The sequence below is a fragment of the Mus pahari genome, chromosome 1 (genome assembly GCF_900095145.1).
Source record: "Mus pahari chromosome 1, PAHARI_EIJ_v1.1, whole genome shotgun sequence".
Taxonomy (NCBI): Eukaryota; Metazoa; Chordata; class Mammalia; order Rodentia; family Muridae; genus Mus; species Mus pahari.
The window spans coordinates 36,175,241-36,185,098 of record NC_034590.1 but is presented as its reverse complement, the minus strand read 5'-3'; the positions used below and the strand labels follow the sequence as shown (position 1 = coordinate 36,185,098).

Sequence of the window (9,858 nt, the reverse complement as noted above, 5' to 3'; positions counted from 1 at the left end):
GGTAGGGGAGCAGGGGCGGGGGGGGGATATAGGGAACTTTCGGGATAGCATTTGAAATGTAAATAAAGAAAATAATAATAATAATAATAAAAAATAAAAATAAAAGAAAAATAAAAAAATATCAAATCATATGAAGGAGGTAATAAAACTTATATTTTTCACTCTGAGATAGTCATAATGAGCTTGTTGTACTTGCAGATACTTCCCATTTTCTCACTCATCCCACTTCATTTAGAAGCTTTGTTTGTTTGGTAGTGCCAGAGAAATAAATACAGGGGCTGGCACAGCTAGACAGGCTATTCTACAATCAAGCCACACCCTATTATATCCAAGTTCTCAATGATTAAACCGTCTCATTTACCATTATTGTATCTTCTTGTGTTGTCTGTTAGAAACCTGTTGTGTCTTTTAACTGTTTGCCATGAGCTGACACTGTCTTCTTCTTATTTTCTTAGCTGCATTGTGCATTAAGTCCGAAAACACTTTGGTTCAGATGTGGGGTAGGGGGTGCCTGCCACCATCTCAGATCAACTGTGGAGTCATGTTTGCATCTGTTCACTTAAGAGACCTATTTCCCAAGGTAGGGAAACTGGATAATCCCAATGTGGAGCTTATAGTCTGCTTACTTTTATTTGAAGTCTAAAGAGGTTTGGGCCTGAGAAAACTGAAGACATGTTTTAAAATAGGATAAGAATATCAGTGATCAACTGAGAGAAAAGGCTGTTCTCAAAGAAAACCCACCAATTCCATGTGAACTTACGGTTGATTTCCATGGCGTAGACTAGGTGATCGTTGAATACGAGGAGTGTGTGTTGTGTTTCAGTCATCCCAGGAGGGAGGGAAAGAGAACAAGACGATGGTTGAGAGGAATGTAAAACAATTTACCAACACTAGAGCTGATTTGTTGCCAAGAGATGCAAAGACTCGAGCCTGAGAGTTGCACGCTGATGCTTGGAAGCAATGCTCTGCTTAGAATAAAAGTGCCCATCATTAATTCTGAGAAATGGACGTCATGAATATTTACCTAGCCATATGTCTGTGAGCCACAACTCGAGCTAAAGCACTGAAAAGACACAGTGTTGCTGGCAGATGATCCTTTTAACTTTTGAGTTGAACAACCAAGCATTCCCTGAATCCTACCGTGAAAACCTCATCAGCACAAATAGATACCAAGGGACAGCGAAGCAGTCAGATGCGGAACTAAAAATCTGCATTTAATTGCGTTACTGGAAAAAAGTATAGTCTTTTGTTTACCACTTTATCATCTCTCATTAACCAGTATAATTAAAAAACATGAGCCATAAAGATCTTACAGTCTATAGTCCAGAATGTTCTGTTTACTTGCTTTAAATATATATTTAATTAAATTCATTTTTAGACAATTTCTCACATGTATACAATGTGTACCAATCATGTACATCCCCACCTTTCTAACTTCCCTGTCAACCTCCCTGCCCACCCCCACAAATGTCTCTCTCCTATTTATGACTAGTCATTTGTTTTGTGACTCACTTCGATTAATCAGGACCACCTGTATGCCCATGAGTTTTGCAGTAGTCTTTGGAGTCTGGTAAGCTCAGCAGGGGATACACAACTAAAGACAGTGATTCTTCCCCTTTCCCAGAGTCTATTGACAGTGATAGTCAATAGATCAGAGGTAAAGGATAGGGGCCTGTGAACCCTTCCTATTTCCTTGACTTATTGATAGATAGTCCTGGTCTGGTGTGTGGCCCTGTACAGGTAACTATAGTTGTTGTGAGTTAATGAATGTAATATCTGGGGCTACATCGTGTGATGTCACAGCCAATAGCTCAAGGGAAGTGAGACTCAGAACTCTAGAGAGTGGGTTTTAGAGAAAAAAAAGCTGACACTTCAAAATCTACACTGCAGTCTGTACTTATTTCTTCATGAAATCATCGAATGCCTTTGGCGGAATGAAAAACACTACTTCCAAATTAATGCACGCTCTTCCATTAATTTGGAACTGATCATCTGCCCTGGAAGCAGGGAAGAGAGTCTTACTATGAATTCTAGTCTTACGGTCTATCTGGTCTGCAAACACCTCTCCATAGATCATCCAGTACGGCATGTAGAAGATGTTCCGGGCCAGTTTCCAGGAAGGCTTCTCCTCCGGGTGTAAGATGGCTTGCCGAGCCACTCCAAAACTCATCAGCACAACCAACATAATGACCACAAAGTAGAGCATGTCAATCATCTGCAACAGGGAGAGCGCAAAGTAGAGCATGTCAATCATCTGCAACAGGGAGAGCACGGTTCTCACAGTTTGGCTGCTGGACCAAGTCCACACTGGCTCGCGCTATTGTGCTCCCCAAAGGTGTAACTTTAGTTATAACGAAGCAAGCTTTCCCCTCGCCCCTGCTCATCCACTGGCTCTTTATATCCTTTACAAAGCATTTGTGTTATTCCAGAACCCTGCTGCCTTCATCTATATGGGAACCTTCTTGCTTTTCTTTCTTTTTCTCTCTTTCTCTCTTTCTTTCTTTCTTTCTTTCTTTCTTTCTTTCTTTCTTTCTTTCTTTCTTTCTTTCTTTCTTTCTTTCTTATTGCTGTTCATCACTCTCATTTGGTTCTAGAATGACTCTCACAATTTTGAATTATGCTCTTGAGTTTGTATCTAGAGTAGACAACACTAAAGTCCATGTGTTCCAGGGTTAGTTTTCAAGCTGGCACTATTGATCCCCAGGATGGAGATGAGACCTTTGAGAGGTGTGGTTTTTTTTGTAAGGTCTTTAAGGCATCAGGATGAGGGTTGGACTTCATTACCTCCCTCTCTCTTTTCTCCTTGCCTTGCTCTGACATGCACTCTGACACGAGGCACTCCTTTGACACACACTCAGAGCAACAGGCTCAGCCAACCATGCCTGTGAGCTGTAATATACAGTTTCTTTTATAAGTTGTATTTTATGATGGTGACAAAAAGCCAAAAGACACACCCATACGCAGATGCTCTTCTGGTAATTATAACTGCAAACAGAGAAGGGGCTGGCTGTGGTGGCACACCAACACTTGAAGGCCGAGGTGGGGGCGGGGTGGTTTGTGAATTTGAGGCCACTTTGGTCTACATAATGATTGCCAGGCCAGCCAGGGCTAGCCAAGACCCTGTCTTAAAAATGACAAGGAAATAGAGAAAGGAATGACTCATATCAAAAAACATGGGAGGTTTTAGGAGCAACAGCAAGAGAGAATCCATCTTGGAAATGAAGAATTATGAGGACACACGTGAATGCTGAGGGCTCTGGGTGCTAAGCTGATATAAATGCCATTTCCTCCCTTTTACGTGGTACTATGGATTGAACCGTATGTGCGAGGCAGGTACTGAGCTGCATTGCTGGTGCTTAACTACTATAACCCCCAATTTAAACAAAACCACTTTTCTATGTATATGGGTGCTTTACCTACAAGTCTGTCTGCACCACACACATGCAGTGCCAATGGAAGGAAGGTGTCAGATCACTTGGGACTGGAGTTGCAGACAGTTGTGGCTGCTTGATTCCAAACAAACTCAGAGTCTCTGGAAGCCAGTGCCCTTAACCATTTAGCCATCTCTCTAGATCCTGTCATCCTTAATTTTGAACACGTCTGAGTTTAAGAGTCCTTACTGGAATTAACTAAACCATATGTCCTGTAGCTCAAACCCACTGGCTCTATTAAGTTAATAATTAGTATTTTATTATCCCATTAGTTGATTGTTATGCAACTTAGAAGATGGCCTTCTTCTGGGACTAGACCTAACACAATCCATTGTGGTAGTCAGGAACAACTTGGCTGGTTTGTGAGCAGTCTCACGTTCTGTGACCTGTTTTGAAAATAAATGTCATCATGGATTTTTTCTCATACCAGTCACCCAAAGAACATAGCCACCCTAGGATAGAGCATATGAGCCAAAGCCTGTTGGGTTACAGGTAGGGGCCAGCCTTAGGTCTCACGGTCACTGACTTCTGCCAAAGGCTAGGGAGTTATCGATCTGAATTTTACTATGAGAGCTTTCTAAAGTGGACGCTACTTCTTAAAACATGAAATCCAGATCCTGGTGTGAATTATTTCTGTGATCGTTCTAGCTTCCAAGATGCAGAACAAGTATATCGAGATACAACTGTCGCTTAATTATTTTTTAAATTTAAAATTATTTTATCTTATGGGTATGTGTGCGTTGCCTGCATGTATGTCTATGTAATGTGTATATAGTGCACTCGGAAGAGAGAAGATAGTGTCTGCTTCCTGGTACTGGAATGACAGATGGTTGTTAGCCACCATGTGGGTGCTGGGAATAGATCCCAGGTCTTCTGGAAGAACAGTCAGTGTTCTTATTCACTCCCCAGTCTAAGAACTTAGGCTCTCTTATGTCCTGGGACAGCAAAGCAGACTCTTAGAAAAGTGAAGGACGATTTCTTTTCTCTTACTATTGCAATATAATCAATATCAAATCAGAACAAATTTGATAAATGCAGTTATCATGCTAAGTTGAAATATGACATGGAAGAAGGAAGATGCCATGTATCAAGTCCCTGGTGCACAGTAAAAGATAAATGTCTCTGTAAGGGCATGTATAGGAAATGTGCAACTCATGTTTTCCTGTTGGAGTCTATGAAGATGTCAGCACGCAGGGCAATTGCATGTGTTAAGCCAGCTGCAAAGGAAAGACTAAAACAAAATCAAAGGAAGCCACACCCTAGCTTGGTTCAGTGCTCTAACGCCAAGTTGTCTGGTTACTCATAGGGAATTGTTACTAACCATCTTTCCAATCATCATCACATAGGGGCCAAGATACTTGTTGACACCAAAGATGTCTAACACTCGGATGTACCAGAGGATGATATCCACGCAGTAGATGACCCGGCCATAGCCCATGTATGGCTGGTTCTGGAGACGAAGGATGGCCCCAACCATGAACATGGAGATGGCCACGAGGTCTGTGATGTTCCAGTACTCCTGGAGCCACACTTTGATTTTCTGGCTGAGTTTGCCTGGTTCCGACATGAGGATCTGCAAGTAAACCCCAAAGAGCAGTAAGCTGAGAGGGTCCTCTTAGAAACCTTATCATCATTAGATTCTAGGAGAGATAAGAGTGCCAGGACGATCCAGGGCATCCTGGGCCTCTGTGGCTGAAGAACTCTGCACATGAATTTTTTCCTGGCAGAGGGTATATCTAGAGAGGGAAATTCCACAGAACCCTCTGTGTTCTTAGATGCAGGGGTTTCGTAGACTCAGGAAATGCCTTCCAAATTGTCTCCTTCTGGCTGTAATTAGAGCAGCTGCCTTTTGATTCCCTTTTTAATTATCTGGACTCATGCCTGTTGGCTCACATTCCAGAACTCTACAGAAGGACAACTCTAGAGCAGGGACAAGTTCTCTGTCACCACCGAAGGATGACCCACCTGGCAGAGGATGGCTGGATGGGACTGGGAAACGTGGGCTTGCCAAAATTCCTTCTCAAGTTAGACATGAGAAGTCAGGGAAAGTTGAACCAGATTTTCCCTCCTGTTTGAGATATCCTTTTTCTGCATCACCGCTGACTAAGAGGACACTTCCACACAGAATAAAGTGGAAACTATTCAGCCAGCAGTATGCATAGTCATACATATAAAGTCATGCCAGGCACAGGGGAGGCACACAGGGTACAAGGCAGTCATGCCAGGGTACCCCTTCAGCTTTGGAAATCATGGGGAGATCCTGGGGTTCCAGGACCAGTGGAGTGTTGGCTATCAACTAACACAGAAGGGTTCAATGTCTCAACAAGCCATGTGTGCTGGCTGACAGCTGCCCTGTCTCTCCTGTAACTATTCGCAGGATCCGGATCTTGATGGAGGGATAGCAAGTTGGGTCAATGGGTAAAGACACTTGTCATGACACTTGTCATACAAGCCTGGTGATCTGAGGTTGATTGCCTGGGACCCACATAAAGCTAGAGAGACAAAAATGGATTCCCCAAATCGTCCTCTGACTCCTACATGTGTGTCCCCTCACCCCCGCATCATACACGTTATATAATGGTAAGACAGGCCCCTCGGGAAGTCCTGGATTGTAACAGCCACAGAAATCTAACGGAACCGAGCCGGAGAAGCAATAGGAGTCATGCAAGAGGGTGGGGTAGAGAGGGAATTCCCAGCACTCTTGATTGCTCAGCTGTCATTTGACCAGCGACATCAAACTTACTCTACTGGATGAGGTCAACAGTAATTACAAAGTAACAGTAATTATGAAGTAACAGTATTGGTTCTATGTCGGTAGGGAAAAGATGGCAATCGGTATTGTGTGGTTTTTCACTTTAAGCTCCTGGTCTGCCTGGATAAAAACTTGCTGTTTGGGAGTGAATGTAGTTAAGTTCAGACTTGTGGGTGGCAGCAGAAGACCCGTCCTCAGGGGTGTTTCCTCCACTTCCTGAAGAAACTGCCTTCTTGGCTTTTTTTTTTTTCCCCTCTGTGTCCTGTGTAGGACTGTGTCTGTTCTTTTTCAGCACTTCCTTTAGAAATTGGGCCCCTCTGCTTGCAGCAGATGTTCTGGGCCCCACCCAGATCCCCCCCCCCCACCTCTCACCAGGTGGGCATGTCACCCATTTGCTGCAGGTGCTGCTGTTAGGCCCACACCTGCCCCATTCTGGGAGGCCTGCCCTTGGGTAATCCGAGTCACTGCTATGCTTGGTGCCAAACAACTGATGTGGGTAAGCAACTCCTCTCTCTTCTTTCAGGTTTTTTTTTTTTTTTCTTTCAGTGGAATTACATCGAGAACAGCCTCTTTCTGAAGCCACGCCTTATTCAGCTCCTTCTCCTATGGCCTCGGGGTGGGGGTGGGGGCCTCTCTTCCTCAAACAGAGAACTCTACTTCCATGCACCCCGTGGACAAGAGACCAACTGCGCAAATGCACAGTGTGACCCAAAGTCCCAAGTTACAGCATAAATGCCATTTCTGGGGCTGGGGAGGAGGATCTGTGGGTGAAGTGCTTCTTGGGCAAGCACGAGGCCCTGAGTTCAGATGTCTGGAACTAATGTAAAATCTGGATAAGGTGGTATGTGCCTATAACTCCAGCACTGTGATGAGGCCAGGAATGTCGCAGGGACACAGGGATCCAGAGACCTTCCCACCGACAGTCTAACCACAACAGTGGCTTTCAGGCTCATTTAAGAGACCATGCTTCAAACCTGAAGGTAGACAAATGGTCAAATGAAGCTAACCTAAGTGACCATGGGCAAGTCTACCCACATGGATGGGTGCATTCCCACAGACATGCACACACATTCTCAAGCACACACACACACACACACACACACGCACATTTTAAAAAAGTGCTATCTCATGTATCTCTCCAGTTTAACTCTCAGGTCTCAAAAGACAGTCAAAATGTGTGCCCATTTGTAACTATTGGCTCATCTCAAGTAGCTGGCAGCATTTGGTGTAGCTTGTTTATACACTCAAGCCTAGTTTTATCATCGTGTCATTTATTTTTGCTTGCGTTTTGAACTGTGAGTTGAAACTCAGTGAGGGGGTACACACATCTGAAACAAGCAAATGGAATGACGGGGGATGGGGATGCCTCCGAGGGAGGGAGGCTCACGGGGGGGGGGGGAGCCGTCATCTGCATCCAACTCTGAGTTACTAGCATCTGGAATTGAACTCAGCCATTAGGGGTTGGGGGTGGGACAAGCCTTTTCAATAATCACCTCTCGAATTTTCTCTAATGCCAGGCTCACAATGTAGGAGATGACAATCCATTCTTGGGGTGAGGGCCATCCATCCATCCGCACCAGGATGACATAATTGAACAGCAGCAAGTAACCCAAGTAGGAGATCTGAAGAAGGAATGAATAGATGGCAGGTGTGTCTCAGGGATAACATTCGGTGTTTCATCTACAAAAGTCTTCTTCCCATAGACTGACCTACTTAGAGGACACCCTTCCTTTGTGTATATCACTGGTTCAGAAACTGAGGTAGTTTGGAGGGGGGGGTGTCCTACACGTTGGTGCAATACAGGCTCTGACATAGACAGCCTATGCTCTGCCCGACTATACCTTTGTTATGAAGTTGCAAGAATCATATTTTACAAGGAACCCTTTTTGGTAGTTTGCTGGTATGTCTTTTATATTCTGGGAAAATGGCAAGGATGATTTAGCATTCCTGTCTCACCCAGCTTGCTCTTAAATCCCTCCATTGTAGATAGACAACTGAGAAGCTAGGAGAGGCCATGTGGACGAATTCTCAGCGAAGGGTCACAGGGCTGACCTGAGTCCCTAACCCCCACTCCCCAATTTCCAGTGACAGGTCTGTGATATTCTGTGGCCACAACAAATTATCTTTTTGACAAGGAAAGGGGTAGGATGGGGGTGGGGCAAGAGTTGAGGTACATGGGGAAAGGGCACGGCTGGAGGGAGGTTCTTTGCAGCTGGTTCTCCAGAATGGTGTTGTGCCCAAACTACTCTGGGCATGACTCTGGGACTGCTCCAATCTGTTCTTGTGTCCTGTCCTGCTCTTGCAACTAGTGAGCCTCATTTTCAAAGGAGCATAGACAGACCCAAGCCTGGAAAATGACCTGCTGTTTCTAAGCACATCTGTTTGGTGAGGGCTTTAGAGAAGACAGTCTTCGTTAACTCTGAGTGTGTTTATGATCTGGCTTCAGTCTTGCTATTGTTTCTATTGGAAATGCTCCCATTGGCCCATGTGTTAAATGCTTTGTTCCCAGCCTGTGGTGCAGCCTGTAAGAGCTGGGGCCCAGAAGGAGGTCAGTGGGGGGGTGGGCCTTCTGAGGGAACATTGGGACTGAGCACCTTCCATTTACGTTCCTTTGTTCCACAGCAGTGGGAAGTGTGGTTCTGCTCTGCCACAGACTCCCAGCTATGGTGAGCCACCTTACCACAGGTCCAAGAACACCAGGACCAACTGACAGGGATTGAAACATCAGTACCGTCAGGTGAAAGAACCCTGTTCTCTTTAGAGGTTGATCAGTGTGGGTGTGCATTAAAGTGATAGAAACTATCCATGTCAAGTCAGTGGGGAAAAGGGGATCTGTGACTCTGCCCTTTAATGCATTAGTCATTTTTGTTTAAAAAACATTTTCTTACATCTATTTGAAAATCATTCTGTGTGTGGGTGTTTTGGCTGTATGTATGTCTAAGTACCATGTGCCTAGCATCTGTGGATGCCCAGGGACTGCAGTTATAGACAGTTGTGAGTCACCACGTAGATGCTGGGAATTGAACCCAGGACCTCTAGAACAGCAGACAAGTGCTTTTAACTACTGATCCATCTATCCAGCCCCCCCCCCATTTTGTTTATCTTAAAACCAAACAAAACTGCCCTAAGTTTTAATTACTAACAGCATTTAAAAATCCTTTCTGTTCAGCAAATAGAATATGGCTATTTTGCTTCAGGAAGTCATGGAGGGCCTCGGATGGCCAATACCCTTACATACATAAAGTATGTATGACAATGTATTGGGATCTAATTATAAAGCCCTCAGCTGGTCCTAGTTTTGTTTTTAGCTCAATGAACTTTTGGACACCTTTTGAAATTTTAGAAATTTTTCTTGATTCCATTGTAGTTCTCAGTATTCCCCACATGACCAAGGGCAATCGTCAGGGAGGGCCTTACTGTGTAAAACCAGAACTTGACAATGGGCGCATTATAGAATTCACAGATCTTTGTTCCAATGGGAATGCTCCTCTGCTTTTTGTGCTCATTCTCCTCATCCCCCTTTCTTGAGCCAGCATCTGCATTTGCATCCTGGAAAACAGCATAGTATATGGCAGGCAGGCTGCAGGTGGGAATAGGCCATCTCCAACACCTGGCAGGTGGCCTGCAGGTGGGAATAGGCCATCTCCAACACCTGGCAGGTGGCCTGCAGGTGGG

The 9,858-nt window shown here is 44.6% G+C and overlaps 1 protein-coding gene across 2 annotated transcripts in view; it reads right to left on the bottom strand.

The window, feature by feature from the left end:
* Positions 1-9,858, bottom strand: part of Trpm1 (transient receptor potential cation channel subfamily M member 1) — a 121,794-nt gene that overhangs the window by 23,989 nt on the left and 87,947 nt on the right. Inside the window, exons 19-23 of one of the 2 annotated variants that reach the window (XM_021187332.1) lie at positions 9,601-9,732; positions 7,677-7,805; positions 4,753-5,004; positions 2,041-2,215; positions 761-781 (exon numbers count right to left, since the gene is read on the bottom strand). In XM_021187332.1, coding sequence (XP_021042991.1) covers positions 761-781; positions 2,041-2,215; positions 4,753-5,004; positions 7,677-7,805; positions 9,601-9,732 — 709 coding nt within the window. Of the gene's footprint in view, positions 1-760; positions 782-2,022; positions 2,216-4,752; positions 5,005-7,676; positions 7,806-9,600; positions 9,733-9,858 lie in introns of both variants that reach the window. The other variant, XM_021187338.1, reaches the window with a different exon arrangement.